A 23,435-nucleotide genomic window follows, 5' to 3' on the forward strand; every position below is an offset into this window, starting at 1 on the left:
AAGCTGCTGCATGAAGAGGTTGATAAAGCTGTCCAGTCCATCTTTTATCTATCATTTTTCATATGGGCATATATAAGTACCCTATGCAAGGCCTATCCTCGCTGTCAGCTAACCTGAGGACTTTCACTAATGGAACATAGACCTTCAATAGCTTCACATATGATTCCCAAAATTCGTTATTAAATATGATATCCACAATCTTTTACGAGCATGTGGATATGCAGCCCATTCTTCACTAGCGAACATCTGCCTCAAAGGAGTTCTTTGTTTCACCACACTCTGCACAGTCAATATATTTGTGGCAAATCTAGTTTGTGCAGGTCGTATCAATTCAACTCCTTTTGTAAACTTTCTCATCAAACTCAATACATATGCATAATTATAGGTTGTCCCATGCCCCGATAACAAGTATCATATAGATCCAACTCATTGCTGACGGCATCTTGTTCTCTAGAATCTGCCACTAACACGTTAATACAATCCAACAAACCACGCAAGACTTCTTTGTCATTCTTAAATGTAGGAGAAAATCTAATTGCAAGATTTAGATAGTGAGCTGCTGTATGAAGAGGTTGATAAAGCTGTCCAGTCCATCTTTTATCTATCATTTTCCATATGGGCATATATAACTTTTTCTTTCCTTTTAAGTTGTCTCGAATTGCCTATTTTGCTTTATCCATTGCCTCATATAAGTACCCTATGCAAGGCCTATCCTCGCTGTCAGCTAACCTGAGGACTTTCACTAATGGAACATAGACCTTCAATAGCTTCACACATGTTTCCCAAAATTCGTTATTAAATATGATATCCACAATCTTTTATGAGCATGTGGATATACAACCCATTCTTCACTAGCGAACATCTGCCTCAAAGGAGTTCTTTGTTTCACCACACTCTGCACAGTCAATACATTTGTGGCAAATCTAGTTTGTGCAGGTCGTATCAATTCAACTCTTTTTGTAAATTTTCTCATCAAACTCAATACATATGCATAATTATAGATAAATTTTGTTACCTCTTGACATTGGTCAATGGCTGATTTCATATCATGCATTTCATTAAGATCTTGAAGCATAAGTTTGATAGCATGAGTGGCACATGGACTCCAAAAAAATGTTCCATACTTTTGAAATAACAAATCCCCTGCAACTCTATAATTTGCAGAATTATCTGTAACAAACTGTTACAATGTTTGCCGGTCCAACTTCTTGTACGACATTGTCAAAAACATTGAACAAAATCTCAGCAGTCTTAGGAACATCAGACAAGTCGAGATTTCAAGAACATTGTACTTTTAGGGTAATAAACAAGAAAATTTACAAGTGTTCTTGACTTTGTATGAGTCTATCCATCTGACATAATGGAGCAACCTATTTCCTTCCAAGATAATTTCAATTGATCGCAATGTTCAGACACTTCTTTCACTGTATCTTGAAGTATGTCACACGGACACGGCAAAATGGGCCTCGTACTGGTATCGGCACTCCGACACTTGGACACGGCAGGATACGTTTTGGATTGGGTCTGGGTCAGACCCGATCCGAACTACTTTACTAACCCGACATTCTTTGTTTTGTTTGAAACTTTCTTTCTTATGACTTATGAGATTGGTGATGAACAATGTTTTGTTTGAGAATCAGGGGGGACTGCAATGTCAATTTCAGGTACCGTCGGTGGCAGCAAGTCGAACAGCTGGAGTGAGAGATAATGGCGGACCATATCTAATTACTGGTGTTATATGTGTCCTCTCAAATTCAACCTTTGCAAACGCAAGGCAGAACATACGGCTCAGTGATATATTTAATTTGCACAAACAATGTCCCTGCTGGTGTGGAGTAGAAATATTCATTTTTGTGGTGTCATTGAACCAAAGCATTTTTATTTCATAACTAAAACAGCAAAGCTGTTGTTCCATGAAGCACAACGTTTAGCAAGCATTACAATGGTATACGACCGACGCATGAAAGAGTAAAGATGCAATTTAGTTAAACGCACAACATAGCCTTCTAAATGGCATGGTTTCTTAACGAAACCAGACAGGTAAATGAAGATATGATATATACATAAAGGTTGTGAAATATTTTGCTCATGAACCACCGCCATTGATGATATGCTTCCGTAGACCAGGAATGTGCACGTTGACAATGTAATCCCTCCAGTCTATTGCTGCCACATCAAATGTGAAGTTGCTTCTCTCCACTCGCGACATTCTCTTCATCAATTTTTTTGCATTTGCGATATCAAACCTGAAATTCCTCATATCAAGGCTACCCATTCCTTTTTTCATTATTATAAAAGAAAAGCATGTGGTTCATTATATATATATATATATGTTTGTGTGGATTTGTTAACTTAAGCACCTTAACCTCTAATGGCAACTTAAAACACCTTACCTTCCTTTATAACTACTGTATGGCTCATATGTTACCGATAGCTTCCTTAAGATGTGCATGTCTTTTGCCTTTTTCAATCTGCCGTTTTCGCCAGCCGACAAATATGAAGACATCGCTTCCAGTGTGTCAAAGAACTTCATCCTTTCTATATGGACAAATTTTCCTTGTGAATCAATCAAAGGGAAGGAATGAAAGTGCTCATAACAGTGATTAAACAGCTCATCCGCTCGCAGGGGGTTTGTGGAACTTGTCCCAACGTGATAAATATTCAGGCCAGGAACGCCTGATGATCCATGCCTTACCATTGCGGCCAAGATTGCGTTTATAACCATGTCTGCGGGCACCTAAAATGATCAAACATCTGTTAAAACGAATATAATGAAGAACTAGATAGTGCGGATAAGAAAGGAAGGCAACATTTACGTGGTTCGGCTTGTAGCCTACATCCACGAGAGAAAAGAGGGGCTACTCCTTCGTATTATTTCACACACACTTTTTACGGGAGTTATTCACTCTTTATATAGAGTTACAAACACCTTTAGATGGAAACATCATATAAGGGAGTTACCAAAAATCCTTCAGCCTATATTGTTGGTATTGATTCCAACAATCATGGAGAAGATAGCGTCGATATGGAAAAATGCCCAAATCTGAGCTGATTGAGGAAACGCCCAAATCTGTAGATATCTCCTTCCCAAATATGGTGGATAGCCTCCTTATCTCCTTCCCAAATATGGTGGATAGCCTCCTTATCTCTTTGTAACGGACAACATCCTCAACATGAGTTTGTTGGCTAGTGGCAAGAGGGAGGGAGAGAGAGAGAGATGGCTACCATGTCAAGAACAGTCTTTCCTTCCGCTGTGAAGACGTTAAATTGGCCTTTCCCGTAGTAGATAATGACTGGGTCTGCCATTCTAGAGAGCGAGCGAATAGGATGTTTTACTCAGTTTCCTTTCAATTCAGAATATCAGGAAATTAAGTTAAAAGGGGCTGACCTGAGTCCTTGAATCCACCCCGGGAATGGGTCTTGAATTGTGCTTCCAATGATGGTAGGCCGAACAATGACTGTTGGGAGGTCGCTTGAGATGGTACCGATCACCATCTCACCCATCGCTTTTGTGAAAGAGTAAACATTTTGCCAGCTGTGGATCTTTGCCCTGGTCCACAGGCAACAACCACCATTAGCACAAACCCTGCCCTCCATCGAACCCTCAGCATTTAAGAAACATATAATAACAAAATGGGGAACACGGTATGGTAATAGGTGGAAAAATATAAATGTCATCATGTGCACAAAAAGGTGCAAAAAGTGTGAAGAAATACTCTCATAGGCTAAGTAAAGAAAGGGGAAGGAAGAGAAGGGAATCAGTCAGCAAGAAAGATCCAATGAAACACTTGTTATAATGTTAAACAAATATATTCTATTTTTGAGGTAAATTCATAAGACAATAATAATGTGTTATTGTTGCCAAACAAATCCTAAAGACCTGGTTGTTGCTGCACCCACAAGCAGGCTTTGGTAAGCCAAAACACCGAGTGAAAGGTCAAATTAACTCTGAAGATAGTAGGAAGAGGGAGAGAATTAAGGAGCAGCTGAAAAGGGGTAGATAATTCGGAAAGATTAGGTAAAAAGTATAACAACCCGACCCACTCCCGGGTTCGGGCCCCTGGTTCGACGGATCCCAACCCGCCCCCTAGCAATTTCGGTTCCAATCCTAAAAAGGCTAGGAACCAGGACAATCATCTCATTAATAGCCTCCCATTATAAGCCTTTGAAGATTCCTCACAATCTTCGATACAGGACTAAACTTCTGGGGTGTTACAATCCACCCCCCTTAAAGCACACGCGTCCGCGCGTGTGGGACCCCAGGTCCGAGTGTTGAAACTGCTCTGATACCACTATAACAACCCGACCCACTCCCGGGTTCGGGCCCCTGGTTCGACGGATCCCAACCCGCCCCCTAGCAATTTCGGTTCCAATCCTAAAAAGGCTAGGAACCAGGACAATCATCTCATTAATAGCCTCCCATTATAAGCCCTTGAAGATCCCTCACAATCTTCGATACGGGACTAAACATCTGGGGTGTTACAAAAAGACGAATCGATCAAGAAACAGCAACAGCGGGAAATGGAGTAGGTGGCAAAAGGTGAAGCTGGTTCCATGTGCCCCATGTGTAATGTGCAAAAAAAATGAAAGAGTTAAAAAAGTTCAAACAAGACATTTTTTTGAAACTCCAAAATTTTTTAATAGTGGATATCTGTACAACCCACGCGCACTCTCCATCCAAAATAGGCAACGATGGACAAAAGGCACTGGGATCTAAAGCATAAACCCTTGGGCCAAAGGCTACAAGAGCGAGTTCCCAACCAAGAGAGAAGACTGAGTGGGCCACTGGGAAAAAGGACCACGTACCACATGGCCGTCAAGAAGGAGACCAGGAGACAAGTTATTTATGGAAGCTGGTTATATACACTCTTCTGCATGCACAATCCTTTTTCCTTTTTTAGGAATGTATATATGTTGCGTGCACGCAACTCCACGTTATAGCAAATCAGAAAAAAAAGGAAAGTGGGCAGAGGTTTGTGTGTGTGTGTGTGTGTGTGTGTGTGTGTGAGAGAGAGAGAGAGGGAGAGGGAGAGGGAGAGAGGTTACAATTGAGTAACTTTGAGAGGTGGAGAAATTTATGATGCAAACTATTTGAAAGTTCATATTTTGAGATAGCCTTTTGCTTATGATTTCAGGGGAGAACACCCTCTGTAATTTTTAGTTATTCTCACCTTTCATCAAAGCGGCCTAGTTATAAGGGCTACCAGTGGAATTTTGGTGAATTGAGAAGCAAAAAAAAAAAAGAAAAAGAAGAAAATGGGGGTACACTGCTACATGACATTTTGATGGCTTTAAGCAACAATATTTTTTGTTTCACAACTTAAGAGAAATTGACATGGGCCGCCTCTTATTAAAATTTTTTTCGAAAAGGATGACATTCTCCAATAAATTAGAAATCATAGGCATGCATGCAAGGCAAACTGGACAAAAGAAAAGCGTTTTGCCGGTTGACTGGCTATACTGCTACGTAGTTAATATTTCGGGTGCTTGTAGAAAAGCAAACTATGACAAAAAACATTATGGTTTTGGATACCTTTCGAGACCCAGCTCTTTCATTCTTGGAGTTAGAGATGTCGTGTTTTCCGCCCGTCCTTCCAGAGTGTCGTTTATTATCTTTGTTTCGGCTCCGATATCCAAGATGGGTGGGATTTCCTGAGAATGTGTTGCCATAGCTTCCTCTCGTGCAATGCTTTCTCCGAGGAAGAATGGCCTTTCCTTTAACAGCCCAGTTCTCGGTCCATTCACATAAGCTACAATTCGGAAAAGAAAGAAAGAATAAGAGAAAGAATTATGTCCATTGACATCCTTGGCTAGAGAGAGGGTTCAACAACCGATCAGATACTACCTGTGGAAACATGCAAGAAGACCTTAAGTTTCCTGCATCTTCTTGCAAGCTTTACCAGCCTCGATGCCCCATTGGTGTTTGTATTCAGAGCCACATCATACCTGTTTTGTGCTCAATTTAAAGTTTTAGAAGGAATTGAGAAAATTTGAGGAGGAGATAGGTAACGAATCCACATGCATTCTGCAAAGTACTGACCTTTCATCAAACTTCGTGTTCGCAGCGCAAGTTACAATTACGTCAACATTGTCTACAATATCTTTGTGCACTTTTCCCTCCATTCCCAAAGAGTCCTCTCCAAGATGTGCAACTACTGGGACCAGCTTGCTTAGCATAAAAGCTTCGTAAGAACTCCCGTGGACTCCCTTCAAACGCTTGAAGAGTTTGGCGTTGATTATCTTGTTAAAGAACAAAAGATCTCATCATTTTTTTTGTGAATGGAAATGCATGGATCATGGCGATTTTTTCTGTCATTATATGATGTTGGCCGCCAGTATGAAGATCGAAGTGGCGGTGGCAGAAATTTTTGTTGGTGCCATATGCAAGGCAATAAGTAATAATCATATTTTACATACTTTTTTCTTCCATAGATGCGTGATTCTACCATGTGAACCCGTTCTTAGAAGTCCGGTAAATAATTTCTTTAAATCAAAGTGAAACGCTAAGGACTTTATGAATTCTATAGAAAAGCAGATCATATTATATAAAGTAACAACGAATTTTTTATGATGATTATATTAAAATTGTATTCTTGGCATAGGTAAAATGGTAATATAAAGTAACAATGAATTTTTTATGATGATTATATTCAATTTATATTCTTGGCAAAGGTAAAATGGTAAGGTAACTAAGTGATTTTTTGATAAAAGTTGTGCACATGGTGAAAATTAAATTTTAAAAAAAAGTGGAGAAGAGCCCCAAAAGGCCCAAACATGAAAATGAAGGAACTAATAAACAAAACAAAAGTACCTTTTAGCAAAAGAAAAAGGAAGACCCTTGGCTTATTTAACTATCCAGGGCAACTTATAGCCATACACACACCATTTTTCCGAAATAAAGTTGAAGCTTTCTAAGGGATAAAGATGGAGAGAAAAAAACAGAAACAAGAAAAAGTGAAGGGGCGGTTTCAAACATTAGGGGCCTGTCTCTTACTAAATCGAGTGTTTAGTGTTAAGCTGTAAATCTGAGGGAGGGTAAGTGCCCACATGTAAACAAACAAAAAATAAACATACTTCGTGTCTTAATCTTTTGTTCACAGCCTCTTGGTTTGGCCCTTGAATGAGAAGGAAAAGCTTGCCTACGTCAGGCTGACTCCGGAGGATCTTCTCTATAAGCACTGCATGGTATCAAGCAAATATTAATTCTGAATGGCAAGATGTACAGCAACCGTAGGAACAAGTTCATGAATTTGATAGCTATACGTTTTCCGACAAAGCCGGTCGTTCCTGTGATAAGCATGTTCTTATCTCTGAGGAATTCCACGATCCCTAGACCACAGCCGTCCTCTTCTTCTTCTTCTTCTTCTTCTGCAGCCACCTCCCTCTCCTTCGGCGTCGTCAACATTCCAGCCCTTGTGGCCACCAATGACCTTTTCGATTGAGATGGCCGCTTGACGTCCACCATTCTCACGAGGGAAGCTGGTTGCGTGATTTTGACAGGGAAGGAATTGAAGGTGCAGCAGGCCGGCTGTGGTGTGGGCGACCGGAGATGATGGGGAGGGCTGATGCAGCTGACGGAATAATTCGCAGGCACTTGGTTAGCTGCTAGACGTGTAGCATTCATTGTGGGAGGAGACATGAAAGAAAAGTGACCTAAGCTAAACATGATATGGTGATGAGGAAGGAAGAATGTCTCGAGATTGATCTTTGCGGGAGGCTTGATAGGCTGGAGAGTTTCGAGCATTGCACTTGTTCTTATAGCAGTTCCAACGACAGCGGCATGCTATAGGATGGATGATTTTCTATTTTTCTTTTGGATGTTTGGTAGGTAGATCCATTTATTATTACCACCATTATCATATTTTTCTGCAGCTCTAAAGAACCAAAGAGGATCATGTTTTTTCTGTTTTTAAGTACAAAAATGAGCGACGATGATAACGAGGAGAGCATACCGCCAAATAACGCACAAATTGAAATCACAAGGGGAACTGTGCGCGGGTGAAGTCAGAACGCTTAAATGCCTTCCCTATTTGCCGGTTAGTCCATACTAACCTACACTGCGACCAATTTAGACCCATTGATATAGGTCGTTAACTCAAATGCCCTTTAACCAAAAGTTCTGGATGGCGAATCAAACTGGACCAGCCAACTCTAGCTCATTAAACTTTAATCTGACAAGACTTCGATCCACGGGAGTGTCGAGTCCAAGACCTTGAATTTGGGTTCGGTTTATTGCTGCACCGGTTTGGGAAGCAAGAAAATGGTAAATGACAAAAACCCTCTGCGCTCGATTAAGCACATGTGGAACGCCGTCATCCAGCAGCATGCATAATGGATCATTTAAACGTAAACGTGAACAAAGTGGACATTAATTATGATCAGCTGCTTTCATATACGCCTCCTAATGCCCGTGTGCTCAACGTGGGAGTCCGGAAATGGTTTCCTGTTTCCCTCGTGCATCGAACTTTGCACGTTGAAGCCATCCGTTTCTCAAGTTGTTCATCCTTTAATAGTATTTCTTTAAGGGTCACACTTAAAACGTTGCACTGGAAAATTTTAGGCAGCAGTTTCAAAAATATTTCTCCGTACCAATAAATTATATTTGTACTATTTAAGCCAATGTTTTTTTTTTTTCACTTTTCAAGGCAATAAAAAATTTTGGTTTTTAAAATTGTAAAGAAAAAGTAAGCAAGTAATGTTATATGTTTTCTTCCATAGATAATTGGGTGTAAGTAAGTGACTTTTTTGGACCATTTCACACCCCTAGTTTCGGTTGAGATATTTTCACACCCCTAGTTCTGGCCCCTTTCAGTTATTTCTATAGGTTTCCCCCATTTATTGATTAAAGAATTAAAAAAGTCACAAACAGAGGCAAAAAAAAAAAACTAAGTCCCCAAAGAAATATGGCAACCAAGAAGGTCACCATTATTTGAGAGAGCAGCAATTTTCAACAAGCAACTCCTCCCCAAAAGGAAACCCCATCTTGAGATCCAAACAGTTCATATTACTAAAAATTTTTCAAACATCTCAATGATTTCTCTCAATAATATTAATATATATATGTGGGTGGAATTTACGGACCTTCAACAATGAACCGGGGCAGGATCGGGTAAAATATATATAATGGTGTTTGTCAAACTTTAAAAGAATGCAGAATTTTAAAATCATATTTCACAGCCTTCCCTGAAATTGGTGACTCGTATGCATGTGCTTCAAGGATTTCTTGAGTTTTTTTTCTGGGGTCAATTATGTAGGGGGTCATGGTAGCTGGAGATTGCCATCAACATAAATATAGATCCAACAAACCGAGAGTTCATGGGTTTTATAATGTAATGTGGATCTCAAATGTGATCTGGAATGCATGGTTGTGAAATCATCCACTGTTTAACTTACTGTAACATACCGTTTTCTTCGTTTGAAAAGATTGCGTTGCTATTGGTTCCTTCTCGAATTTTGACAGATAAAATTAGTAATCAGAAAGATCACCCGTCGTCCAGCATCTGTAATTCGTTGAATGCACTCGGCGACACCATGATGTACTCATTTTCTTCTGAAAAGTCCTTCGGCTAAGTATATATCATTGATTTTTGTAATTAACAGCCTAAACATAATTACTCAAATGTCGAGTGATCTAACACAATCAATTTGCTGGGTTCCCGTTCTTAAAAGGTTCGTCGTCATCAAGAAAGAAAAAAAAAAAGGGCAATATTTCATTTGTATTATGACAGTAAATTTTTTCCCCTAATTTTTTGTGGTATTCGATGGTATTTCAAAAACTTTTCTATATATTAATCGAATATTTGTCAAAAGGAATTGAAAGTTTCAAGCGTAATCGTTCTATTAAAATTAATTCAACTGAAATAAGTTTTCTTGCCTCATGGAGCTTAGCACAACCTGTGGTGAAACGACTCACATTCAAGAGGTCCAAGGTTCCAATCATGTGGTCACTGTCAATGTGCTGCAAACAGTAGCAAACACAACGTCCAAGTTGAAGATGCACCACAAGTCTGTATAGGCTCTAAAGCAAGACATGAGGCTATAACCTTGGGGATGTAATGGCTACTAAAACTTGTATTTTTCAGAGCACTCACATATGCATGGCCGGTGATAGGGATGGGCTAGCGATCCCTCATTTCCCACTGAGAAGCCTGTGTAGGCACGTAAAGAAAAGATAAAAGGGTCATCTTTTCTTGATGTATTTCCTTTTCTTCTACTAACTACTATCATACCAACCCTGTTCTTCTATTATTATATTAATAATTTTGTTCTTTTGTTTATTTCCCAATTTTTACTGTTTTTCTTTTCTTTCTTTCCCTTCTTTTTACTGGGCATCGGGGTCCATAATTAATCAGGGCATCGGGGTCCATAATTAATCAGGCTTTGGACTTGATCTTTTGTTCGAGCCCAGCCCGACCGGACCCGATTATTAACGGACCGGACGGGCTGGGCTTTTTTTGGATCAGCCTCCGCTTGGCTCGAACTCTAGTCCAGCTCTGCAGCTAAATGCCGTGCTCTAGCTCGCTAAGCATGATGGCAGCGACCAGATTCCGACTCTAGACGTCTGGTAAAAACAGAGGAAGAGCATGTTGCCCCATCTACTATCTCTCGCTCTCTCTCTAGAAAAAAAAAAAACATTGTGAAACCGAGTGAGGGTGAACCTTCGCCGAACGAGGGTTTTCAGAAACTCTAGCTTGAGTGGGTTTCTGAAAACAAAACCCTCGCTTGGGCCAGGGTTTCTGAAACCCAAACCCTCGCCGGAGCGAACGTTCCTTGTCAGGAAAACTAGGATTCCCATCATTCCATGTCATAATTCTTCTACGTTTTTTCTAGCACCTGTCCACTTTCGTATGCCGATATTCGAATCAGGTGAAATGAATTTTTTATAAGCTTTTCAGCTAATAAATTCTCCACCTGACTATGGTGTTGGAATATTGTTAAACTTTTTTAGGAGGGTGTTTGGATGATCACCTAAAACAAGGTTCTGGGAGACCAAACCTGGTTTTGCTATACGATACCTTTTTAGGAACGTTTTTTATGACATTAAAATTGGGTTTTACCAAAAGCTTGGTTTTCATGATGAGCAGAAGGATTCTCACACAAAACTGATTTTTGCACTTGCCATCCGAACATTCGAACAAGTTTACAAAATTGAGTTTTTAGTTACGTTTTTACAAAACTTGGTTTTTACAAAACCAAGTATTTTAGGTTGTCAACTAAACACTCCCATAAAGTGAAACATGGCCAAGATTTTTGAACTGGGCTTTCAAATGCCTATATTGGAGGATTTCAAGTCCAATTCTCAGCATGGTCTAATAAGGAGTATGCCAAACTTCGCCTTTCAAGAAGATTGTCATATGAAAACTTGGTTTAGTCAATTTTTAAATGAAGCCTCACGTTCAATTATCCTCGATCAAGATCATGTAGCTAGCTGTTCTCCGCGCGTTCACATGCTCTCACGTGAGGTGTTGCCATCTATTTAAGGAACACGCATCTCTATAAGTTGAGCCTCAGGCCATGAGCACCCAATATGATGGATGCAAACTAGCGCCATAACTAGTTTCGGATCCAACCGTGGAGGGGGGAAAGAACCTATATTATCTTCCTAGCTTCAATTTGCTTGCCAGTGGACCCCTATTTATAGTTCAAAGAAGTTGACATAACATAAATTTGTAATGGGAGCCGACCCTACCTGCTTTCACGCCCTTCCACTTGCCTGTCAATGACCCTCTTTCATAAAACACATCGATCTCGTAAAACACCACGATGATGATGCATCAGGGATTCGGGAACATGCCTAACCAGTCGAGCCCACTAGGTGGCCCCTCTCATTTACTACCTTCCCAACCGCATGTGGCACGTTTACATCTTCTTAAAAGTGAATTGATGTACCGGCAATCCTGGACCATGAGATTATCAATCTCAACTTTTTCAGAGACAAGAAGATGCCGACTTTTAAAGATATCAAAGCATTTACAGAACGATTAATGGGTAGCATGGCATCTCAAACATGCCATCTGTCAAACAAATTCACATCCAATTACTAATCGTGATTTGGATTCGAACAGAAGTTTCATCATCGTATGGGCCTGACAAAATTTGCATTCGGAACTTATGTAACAGAGGCTTCTTCTTATCAATCCATTATTTTATGTTAAAATTCTCATTGAATGGCGTCCTTCCCTCTCGTGAAATGAGTGTCCGCTGTATCGACTACCCGGATCAGACGGGAAGCCAAGAATTTTTGGCTGAGGGAAAACAGCACCCTCGCCGAAGCTATAACATTGTGAAACCATCTCGCCCGAGCGTTACTCTTGCCCGAGCAAGGGTTTCAGATGCCATGAAAACCGTCGCTCGGGCGAGGTTATTTTCATTGAAAGAGAGAAAGAATCCTATAGAAAGCTGCGGTTGCAACTGGGAGCATCCAGCCTCAAGAAGGAATCTGTTACTGCTCGTGTAATTGAAAAGACACATGAGCTTACTTGCAACTTTGTGCTGATTCCTCTACTTTCAATCTCACCGTTGTTCTCCTCCACCAGGCTTGGCTCTTCCTCTACTTTCATTCTCACCGTCGTTCTCATCCACCAGGCTCGGCTCCAACGACAGTGAGAATGAAACTATGAAACAAAGGTTTTACCCCAACGTAAAGTTAATTTAAAAAATAGTAATAATAATTTTTTTTTTAAGTTACTGTCCGGCTTGTTGACCCCCCGACAATCACATTCTCAAGGCCTTGCCCAACCCGTTAAGTACTGGGCTGGGCCGAGCCCGATAAAATGAGCCATTAAGTAACTTTTTAGGGCTCGAGCCCGAGTCGGGCCGGTACCGAGTACCCGGGTGCCCAGCTTATAGTGCATTTGACTACTAAAGCAATGAAAGTAACTTACAAATACTTGCGTTTGAAAGGAACAAAATTTTAAAATGAAACTAATATCAATTCAATAAATACAAAGGATCTTAAAGGACACTACATATATCAATACTTGTATATTACATACAATCTGTTCAATTATACCCGTTTACAAGCGATCTAATATGTCCAAGTCTGTATTAGTGTACCAGCCAAGGACAATAGATATCCAGCTTATGATGGATAAAACCGTCATTTTGACTTTCATAGGTTTACAAATAGGATTGTAGGCCTAAGGGCTTAATATATATAGCAACCCATGAAATTTGTGTGCTGAACATTCCAGTTATTCGAAAGATCTTTGAGTGGTCTTACTAGAGGCTCCAGTGATGAACCGACTGTCTTAGATCACAAGGTCACGAAATGATCGTAGCTCTCATGGGGACTCCCCACTTTAAACGATCCACAAGGCTCCATCCATTTCAACAATGAATTTCTATATGCTTCCTTTGTCAATACAATAAGCATGAAGTGTTCATATTTTTGTCATGTATGGTTTGTTAATTCTTCGAGTTATGCTTTTGTGCGGTATCAAAACTCTCCTTCCATGCCTTTCATTAAATCTAGTTTGTGAACTTGGTATTATATGAGAGAGTGTGGCAAACTTCTGCGGGCCTTACACATCAAAAGAGAGAGGGCCATTCACTCTATTAGAAGTCCATGCCATCTCTCTAGGATGAGCGCATAAAGGGTGAGGAATGTTCAGTACGTATAAGTGGAGAAGGCAACATGGTGCCTCTTCCGTGCCGAAGAAAGTGGGTTGTTCCAAAAGAACTGGAGAAGTAAGGAATTGGTTTCTTTGAGTACCTTGGCTGGGATTGGTAGAAGTGATGCCATGTGAAGCCGAATGGTGGTGAAAATAGCACAAATTATTGTCATCCAATGGTCAGCCATGGATAAATGTTTTCCTTTCCAGCCAACCAATCTACTTTTGACTTTGTTCACCCAGGCATGTCAATCCAAATATTTAAGTTTACTCACTTGCAAAGGGAGACCCAAATATATCACCCGCAAGCTTCAAGGAAAATAGTGTAGTTGGTTGGATTAGCGGGTTGTGAAACGTCGTTCAATTCCATGCTACAACTCTGCATCTTAAGTGGTTAAGTGGTGAGATGTAAAAGAATATCCAGAACGAGGAAGAGAAGAGAATATCACACACCAAAGGCAAGGCAATTTACGTGGTTCGATCAAATTGATCTACGTCCACGGGATGATGGCTTCCTTGATTTTGAATTTTCTCAACTCTTACGCTTACAGATTTTCTACTTTGATTTAATACATCAAATTCTAGACGTTGGTGAATTCAAAGTCTCTTTTAATAACAAGATTCTGTTTCCCTTCATAGTTGGCTTCAATAGGAAATCTTGCTTTGTTTCCTCCATTGCTGTCATATTGTTTTCTTCAAGGGTATTGCCTTCTATGCAGAGAGACGTTGATCCACCTTCCATCTTGAGAAGAGACGTTGGACTGAGAGACGTTGGACTTTTTTCACTATTCTCGTTAACAAGATGTACTTGAGTTGAAGGGTTTGCCATGTTTGTCATGCACCTTTCTCATATTTCTTCTCTTCCACAGGTTGGGTAATGAGTATAGCTGCCCTATTTTTCTAATCGAGGGAAACTATGATCAGCTTCTTGGGAACAACATTTGGAAAATCCTGGTGTCTTTTGTTCACGTCTTCCTTTAGATGTGTGAATTGCAATAATATTATAAATTTGTAAGTGGCTTGAGAGCAGTTTTGCATCTAAGATTTTGTTGAGCTCGTTACTGTTCTTTTGCAATATGCGTGCATTAAAAGGAAAAGGGTTGGGAAGGGGGAACGTTGCCCCGGTTCAACGATTTGTACATCATTGCTAGGCATATAATTCTGTTCTTCTTCAGAAACCAATGCAGAAGACTTAACGAGCTGAGACTCTTCAAATGATTCGTGCAATCCGTTGGCATGAGGAGATGATCACAGTTCTTAAGTCGCTTAGTATTAACATCCTTGCTTGCATATAAACATGGTGTTGGCCAATGGTTTATCTGCTTAATTCTTAAATTTCTTAGACCTGCTGCTGTTTCTTTCGCCACTATGAGAAAGGAACCTTAATGGTAGTGGGTTTTTTAATTTCTGGTGCGCGCATATGGGTTTCTTCCTTTCATTTGGAAGACAGAAATATCTCTCCTTCATTACTTGCAGCGCTTGATCATTTTTTTGGGGCTGGTAGCATTACCAGAAGAAAATGTATCCTGCACTCATGCTTGGATTGACTTTAGATTTTTGCTTGTGCAAATTAATGTCTATTTTTTTATGGTGCGATGCATGTATTTATGCAGTTTTATATGTGCATTCATGTCTCGTATATTTCTTATAAGATTGAACTTACCGAGCTGGAGGAAAATGCCTTCAATGACGCTCATCGCTTTGTCTGAATTAGTCTGGCTTGATTCCCAGGAGGTAAAAGTTTTGTAATGCAATTTGGGCTGTGGTTTATTGAAAATCCATGACTTGTATGTGCTGCTTGAGTTGACAGGCGAGCGATTTTTTAAGATTTTTATTTTGGGGGGATCAATATTTTAGGGGTTGTGGTAGTTGGAGACTCCCATCACCATAATCGTAGACCTAAGAAACTACTGACTGGTGATTTTGGCTACGTTTGGTGGCCCTCAGATTTGAGGTCCAGATCCATGGGATCTGAAAACTAAGGGTCTATACATTATTTGCATATTTGTCAAAAAGAATTCAAATTTCAAGCAAAATCTTTCTATTAAAATTAATTGAATCATCGTGAAAGGGTCAACCATGGATAAATATTTTCCTTTCTGGCCAAGCAGTCTACACTTCATTTTGTTTACCCACGATGTCAATCCAAATATTTAAGTTTCCTCTCTTGCAAGGGGAGACCCAAATATATAACCAGCAAGTCTCAGGAGGCATAGTGTATACCGATAAAACCTACGACCCAAGACTAGAGAAGATTTTAGGAATCAACAATAGATGGCCCACCATTGGTGGATGGTTGCATGCCAAAAGTTTAACAACCCACTGCAAATTTTTTTGGGGGTGAGCAAAAATTTCACAATCCACTATAATTTTTTTGGCTCTGTAATTATAGGTGAGACCACTGCTCACAAGAAAAGCCTGAAGGCCTCGCAATTCCCTTTGCCTCTAGGGTCCTGTGCTGCATTGCATTAGGTATAGCAATAGTGTAACTTCCAACTTAGGTACCGAGCTCACCACTTTATGATGCATGGACATAGCACTCATGATAATCAACCTAGAAACTTGTATTGTCATATAATCTTAGCCCAACCAGCTACATTAGGATTATTGAGCCTTTGACATTGTAATTTCTTACAAAGATATGTGCACAGAGATAAATTTTTTGAAGGCCACCTTTTGCCCGTAATGTACTAAATGAGCCAGCTACTCTAATTGGCAAGGATGCTCAAATGTACGACTTTACTCCTTAGCTAAAACAATTAGAAAAGCATATGAGACAACTTTAAGTTTAAAGGTATAGGTGGCATTTTGATGACACCTAAACAATTTTGGAGGTAAAAAATGATTTTGCCTCATAAACACCATTTGGATGATATCAAAACTGATTTTTACCAAATTTACACTCCAAAACTAATTTTTAGAGGTAAAAAGTGCTTTTCCTCCCAAAATATTGCCATTTCAAGCGCAGTTAGATGATGTCGAAAATGAGTTTTGCACGAAAGCTTTTTCTTTTAAAGGGAGTGAACAACTTAATACCCTTCAGATTATAAAAAAAAAAAAAAAGGTGTTTTGGTCGTACTACCCAAATACACAATTACTTTTGGCAAAGCCATTTTTCAAAAGAGATCGAATAACCTAATACCCACTAGGTTATTCATAAAAAAAAATGTATTTTGGTCCTATTACCCAACCATACAAACCAGATCTTCAAAATTATTACCTTACCATACAAACCAAACCTTCAAAACCGTTGAAAAAATCAATTTTTTCACAAAACTAATTTTCACAAGACCAATTTTTTTTAGTGTGTCGTCCAAAGCTACCATAGTGAATTCTTTGGTATGGGAGGGAGAGAGGGGCATGAAATTCAGTTGCATAGGTTTCTCCATGGTTTGGTTCTTTTCTGAACTTTGACATGGTAAATTATGATACATGTATTTGTTAATTCTTGAAAAGTAACTACACTGAACAATTCGATCAATCCTTTGAATGTGCAGGAGGTGCAGGATTTTGAGCTGATCGTGCCCAGCAACACTTGATGATCCATGCCATTGCGCTACCAATGCAGCCAAGATGGTTACCAAATACCAAGTCAAGGATCAATTTTTCCTTTAGACAATGAACTGGTCTGCCATCCTTGGTTCAGTCGAGGAGTTTGAGTTGCGTGCGCTGTCGGATCATGCAACAAACATATGCCAAAAGGGAAAAAGGCACATTTTTGAAATTATTAACAAAGAAACATCCTTTTGAGTGTTTTCACTTTTTTGGATTTTCTTTTATGTCTCCACAAAAAATTTCTTTTTTCTATCAAACATGAGCCTTTTTGTCATTAACCATACTGATGCTCGAAATTTTCATTCACCAATACGGCGTATATAACCAAAATTCATGTTCTACATATAAATGTTGGCAATATTCCTTTTATTTTTAAACAATATGATCAAGATGGGTCTTATAAAAAGGGCAAAACTGAGTCCTTAAGTGCACCCTTGGGAGGGGTCTTGGATTGTGCTCCCAATAATGGTAGGCCGAACAATGACAGTGGGGATGTCGTTCCACATGCTTCCAATCAGCATCTATGGTTGCAGATGAGTCAAGTCGAGCTTGATACAACTCAGCAAACTCAGCTCAAACTTAACTTGAACTCAAGTCGAGCTCGATAGAATAAACTCGAGCTTGACTTGAGGATTCATGTGTAACTCATTCATATTAAGCATATCTCATTTCTTTTACCTAGTTTAACGAGTTTTGTTGCTATTCGTTTACTATTTTCTCATTATAATTCAACATCTATTATGTAGGCGAAGTGAGTTGAGTTTAAATGAGTCAAGTTCTTACAATTCAAACTCAACTCATTTAATATTTTGAGCATACATTTGAAGTACTTCAACTCAACTCATTTGTAAATGAATCAACTTTTGACAAGCGAGTTCGAGTCAAGCTCAAGCTGGCTCAACTAGTTGTGCAGCGCCCGTGACCAGTGTTTTTGTGAAAGGATAAACAGTTTGCCTAACATGGAGGTGATATAAATCTCCATAAATGACGTGACAAACCGGCAATATGGACCCCCAATCAATGGAAGTGGTTGAACGGGCAACTACGAGAAGTTGAAAGCAAATCACGTGCAGTAGGTGAGAGGCGGAAGCCACCCTAATATGAAGATGATGGAAGTCTCCATAATTGATGTGTAGAACTGGCAACATGAACCTTGAAAACTAATCAGATGTGGTAGGTGAGAGGCAGAAGCCACTTTTCTTCCCTCATCCTTGGGATCAAGGCAGATGTGGTTCAAAAGGTACACCATTCGACTACAATGTTACACACGCTTACACACGCTACTGTTTATGGTCAAGAGGAGTAGCATCTACATGAATCAAATTGAGCACATATATACTAAGGTTTCTCGGTTGATTATCTGGTCAAAGAACAAAAGGCCACATCAATTTCTCTGAATGGAAATGCAAGAATAGTGTCACAATTGTGTCATCATGTGCTGCTGGCAAATATGAAATTGGAGCAAATTGGTGCCATAAGCCAACAAATACCAAAGTATGTTGTATTTTTTTTTTTTTGCTTCTCCTTGTATAGTTGCATTGTCCTAAGTTTATATATATACGAATATAACTCCAACATTTTCTTAACAAAACATAAAACGGTCATGGGGATTTGGATGTCAGCGCTTTCAGAAAATTAGTTTGGCAGACACTTTGTTTAAAATAATATGACGAGATAAGACCGCATCCAAACAACAAATAAGTGAATTTTCTGAGTAACAGTTTAAACGTTAAAAAGATATTGTCGAAGTAATTACTTTGGACTTTTCATGGGCCATATTAGAAATCGTACTGTTAGAAAAGGTACAATGGTAAGGTAATTATATAAGTGGATTTCTCATAAAAGGTATGATGAAAATTAAAATCCAAAAACTGTGCAGAGAAAACTTTCTTCTATGCATTCAGCTTTGATATATATATATATATATATATATATATATATATATATATATATATATATATATATATTAGAGAGAGAGAGAGAGAGAGAGAGAGAGGGGAATTGGTGTACCCCAGATCACTTTGGAAAAGTGGGCTGCAGTATTTGATGGTTATGAAAATGCGCAGGTGGTGGTATCTCTGTTTTGTTTTAATGGGAAATGCCTGCTCTCATCTGTTGGCATTCCATTCATTTGCAAATTTGAGATCAATGTTGGCTCAAACTTAACTTTCCAGAATATGAGGTACAGTTACAACAACACACGGTTTTCAAGTTTTTCTCCACTTTTAAAGAACAGTTTAAGAAGTGTTGGACAAATGATTAAGCCTCATCCGCGCGATTCATGGAAGGGAGTCGATTTCTAATTATTCCGAGTCCCAGTGATGCAGTCATACTTGCATTATCTTGTGCATTTACTTCTTGGGTTTCAGCCGCTTGCTTTTCGTAATGCATTTGATCTTCTAGATTGATTAGCTTCCATTCACTATTGTACATTCTTACTCTGACAGGATTGCTAAGAAAGTGCACACAGCATACAGGTAGGGCTGAACACGAGCCGAGTCGAGCCCAAGCTCGGTCAGCTCGAACTCGGCTCGACTAAGTAAGACATGAGCTCGACTCGGCTCGAACTCAAATATAGCTCGACTATCCTGGCTCGAACTCGACTCGACAGTCAATTGTCAAGCTCGAGCTCGGCTCGATTAAGCTCGTTTACTGAGTCATTCATACTTGTTGAGCTCGAGCTCGACCGTGAGCTCGACTAAGGCTCGAATACGTGAAGCTCGATTAAGGCTCGAATAATTATCGAGCTAGTTTAAGGCTCGATTAACATACCATTTGGAAGCAAGTACTACATAATCTAACTTTTAAGTCCATGACCCAGAAAACCTGCAAAGCTTGAAATTCCTGCTCAATTTCATTTACATTTGTAAGCTGTAACTTTTGTGCAACCCTCTTGAGCATCTCGACATTATCTTCAGTCACTTAACGTGGTCTGAAGATCAATAACAAGTTCTTCGTCTGGGAAACTATAGCTCCTATCTTTGGCTCTTCTTAGTTGTGCATGAACAAGCTTCACCTGAAATGAAGCATGAGTAAGACCAGGTTTGATTCAAATATACTTCAATAAGCAGCATATGAAAGAAGTCGATTAGTTGAGTGCTGTCACCTGTTCTTTGACTTCATCAGATATTTCAAGCTGATCGAATGGCAAGCATCCAAGAGCATGAACTAACTAAGATGTTACCTCATGAAACTCATCAGCAACCTGTTTTGTCTCCATAACCTTCAAAAACAATGTATATGTTCATGGCAATATTCAGCATAGTATATCTTTATTAGATGAAAAACATGGTTAGGCATCATAAACAGGCATTCCTGCTTACTGAAGCTACCAGTAGAAAGAGTATTCATGACTTGAACAAAATTCTTAAAAATTTAATGCTAAATACACTTAAGGAATATTGCATCTCCATATTTGAGATGGCATTCCTAGCATGTCCAGAAGAATCTAATAAAGCAAGTAGATAAAAATATTAACATTTAAAGAAGAAAGATATCATCCAACAGAAATTCCGTAACACAAGCAAGTCTAAGGACATAAACAAAACTTATTTCAACATTTTTTTTCTACCCTGGGTGTATCAACAATTCACATGAAAAGTAAAGCCAATGATTCACTTGAAAAGTACCCAAAATTTATTCACATTCTTTGTTACCTTCAAGTTGGGCCCCAAGTCCCTCTACCACACTAGGATTAGCACGCACAACAGAAAGTGCAACCTCCAACGCAGACTGCAGAAGTACTTTCACCTCCTTTTGAACAAGATCTACCAAGTGGCCCTGCAATTTTAGTCTCTAGATTAGCCTGTTGCCAGATGTTTTACACTTTACAGAACACTGAGGAAACACATATCCAAGATGCAGTAATTAAACCTGATCCCTTGCCCAAGGAACAGCTCCTCCAGCATCATCGAGGCCACCACCAGACAATGTTGCCAATGAAACTGGACCTATTGTTTGGTTTAGACCATCAGACAATGTTGCCAATGACACTGTTTCTTTCCATCAAGAACTTCAAAACCTGCAAAGGAAAAAACAATTTTATTTTTTCAACAGGGGCTCTTTAGATTTCAAATATGGTCTTCATTCAGAACTTTGGAATAAAAATTGAAAAATTCCAAAAATCAAAGTTTTTCTGTTGCCTAGCAGGCAAATGTTTGTTTTCTTTCCATGAATCAAATTTACCACTAATGTGTTACACAGTAAAAAACATGAATGATGGAACAAATCTACCTCTTCATCTTTTTCTGAAAGGAAACATTTTTCTTTTGTAAAAGAATCCTCATTTTCATCGCAACTGCTTTTATGATGAGATCAAGTTTTGCACCTCATCTAGACCATGGTTCCACCAACTACTAAGATCAGACTGGAACAAGTCCAACCATTTTTAGGTGTTTACCTCAGGTTTCAAATACCCAACCTACTTACACCAAAATGGTTACACCTTTACTTAACTGTCATGTAAGCATAATAAAGGAATCAGTGACCTACCACAGCAGTTGAAGACATGGACAAGAATGCACCCAAAACACCCGTTCAGAAGGTTTTGCACCACATAGCTGCAAAAAACACATGGGCCAAAGAAAAGGAAGCTAATGAGCACTGGGATAAACTAGAAAGATGCAAACAATTGGTGATGGAAAAAAATATCATCATGCCCTTGGTACTTGAACAACCAAGGGTTTAGTTTCTAAAACTTTGTCTTGACTATATGTTGTCAAGAGTACAAGAATTACAGATATAGCTGAGACAAATAGCTTGTGAAATAAACAGGATCTCACATATGACAACGTCAAGTTTCCTCCTGTTCATTGTTACAGTTATACAAGCACGCAATGCATGCAGCACAATATACTGCTGTGAGCAATGAATAGAAGAAATTCGTAAGGCTAAGCAGAAGGGAATCAAAAAATGCAAAGTGAGGTCTTCCCATGGTCCCATGAATGACACCGCCTAAGCAATAAAAGATATGGTGTTTCTATCTGCATAAACCATGGTTGTGACAAACAGAAAAATAAAATAAATAAACATACATCATGGCACATATCGAGGCCACCACCAGACATCTCAAATTTTTCCTGACTGACCACCCCTAGCACTGGTTTAGGAAGGGTGGGGAGCCTCAGAGCAGAATGCTGTCTCATGTCCAAATACGTCTCAAAATTGTACATTAAGATCATAAAACCTGAGCAAGTGTCAAATATTACCATAGCAGCAGGGAACATAGAAACCTCAACTAGTTTGAGCGTCTGGGTCGTTGTGAGAGAGGTCATCAGAGAAAAAGAAAGAAAAAAACTGAGCTTTATGCGCGGACACCCTTCCATCCTGGGGTTTGTGTCGCAGTATACACCTTCTACCCGAACTCCCACTCTGCTCCCACACAGAGGACAACTAGTCCGGCGTGCATCTGTTACTAATCGACAAAGGGAAACAGAAAACAAAGGGATCGAGAGTTTTATATTGAGCAGAACAGACTCTGCTACTGTCGCTGGAGGCGCAGGTCAGTTTCAGTTTGTTTTAGCAATGGTGCATCAGTGGACAGACCCTCTATGAGGGTTTGGGTATAAGATTATTCCCTACATTAGGTTCGGAACCCTCTGACAAAGCCTTTAACATAGATATGTCTTCTCTTCTCGGTTTTAGGCTGAGCTCTGGTCTCAATCTCTTGCAGAAACCGAGAGAAAAGAAAGGGAATAACATCATATAGAAACCAGAGAGTAAGCAAAACCTCACCTCACGCTGCAAAAGAGATGACCAGAGCGTGTATCTGGTTTTTCGTGCGAACCAGGGAGAGGCGTTCGGATGTGACCGAGGAGACGAAGAGGGAAAAGCGTCTGCAAAAGGAGAAAGGTTGAACCAAGAAACGAAGGGAAAGCTGATGAAAAACCACCATGGAGGACCTTATTCAGGAGAAAGTGCAAGTTTCTTTTGGGGAGCGACCATGGGTACCTCACCTTGAGCTGAAGGCGGAGCAGTCGGCTGACCATGAACTTGAAGGCTGAAGGCTGAAGTTCCCCACGGCCGCGGACGACTGGTTCCTCCTGCAGACGTCGGAGACTCCCAGACGGGAGAACTAGAGAAGGGAAGAGAAGGAGAAGACGGAGAGACCGAGAGGCGAGAGAGGGAGAGTCGGAGTCGGAGAGAGCTCAGAGAGGACAAGTGAGAACAAAAACGAAAAAAGGAAAGTAGGAAACCTTAAAATTCTTCCCGCTTTCTCATTTGGACCGGTTTTAAAAAACCGGTTCATTACAAACGAGCCGAGTAGAG

The 23,435-nt window shown here is 39.7% G+C and overlaps 1 protein-coding gene and 1 long non-coding RNA gene across 5 annotated transcripts; both read right to left on the reverse strand.

Moving 5' to 3' along the window:
* Window positions 1–1,859: 1,859 nt before the first annotated feature.
* Window positions 1,860–7,747, reverse strand: LOC116258751 (fatty acyl-CoA reductase 6, chloroplastic-like). 2 transcript variants are annotated; one of them, XM_031636118.2, is made up of 9 exons: window positions 7,264–7,747; window positions 7,075–7,178; window positions 6,041–6,240; window positions 5,846–5,946; window positions 5,534–5,750; window positions 3,389–3,550; window positions 3,226–3,307; window positions 2,394–2,737; window positions 1,860–2,246 (listed from the first exon to the last, which is right to left on the reverse strand). In XM_031636118.2, the coding sequence occupies exons 1-9, from the start codon at window positions 7,742–7,744 to the stop codon at window positions 2,087–2,089; spliced, it is 1,851 nt and encodes a 616-aa protein (XP_031491978.2). In that variant the 5' UTR covers window positions 7,745–7,747; the 3' UTR covers window positions 1,860–2,086. The 2 variants fall into 2 exon arrangements, with proteins under 2 accessions (XP_031491978.2, XP_049935185.1); XM_050079228.1 differs by lacking the exons at window positions 1,860–2,246; window positions 3,226–3,307 and having other exon boundaries at window positions 2,582–2,737; window positions 7,264–7,746.
* Window positions 7,748–19,892: 12,145 nt separating this feature from the next.
* On the reverse strand, window positions 19,893–23,347 carry LOC126410309 (uncharacterized). Of its 3 annotated transcripts, none has more exons than XR_007574099.1 (7): window positions 23,123–23,347; window positions 22,902–23,002; window positions 21,660–21,727; window positions 21,042–21,189; window positions 20,787–20,948; window positions 20,275–20,391; window positions 19,893–20,184 (listed from the first exon to the last, which is right to left on the reverse strand). It is a non-coding gene; the product is annotated as an uncharacterized LOC126410309 (long non-coding RNA). The 3 variants fall into 3 exon arrangements; XR_007574098.1 differs by having other exon boundaries at window positions 20,825–20,948; window positions 23,123–23,346; XR_007574100.1 differs by having other exon boundaries at window positions 20,825–20,948; window positions 23,118–23,346.
* Window positions 23,348–23,435: the final 88 nt, after the last annotated feature.

The sequence above is a fragment of the Nymphaea colorata genome, chromosome 8, assembly GCF_008831285.2.
Source record: "Nymphaea colorata isolate Beijing-Zhang1983 chromosome 8, ASM883128v2, whole genome shotgun sequence".
Taxonomy (NCBI): domain Eukaryota; kingdom Viridiplantae; phylum Streptophyta; class Magnoliopsida; order Nymphaeales; family Nymphaeaceae; genus Nymphaea; species Nymphaea colorata.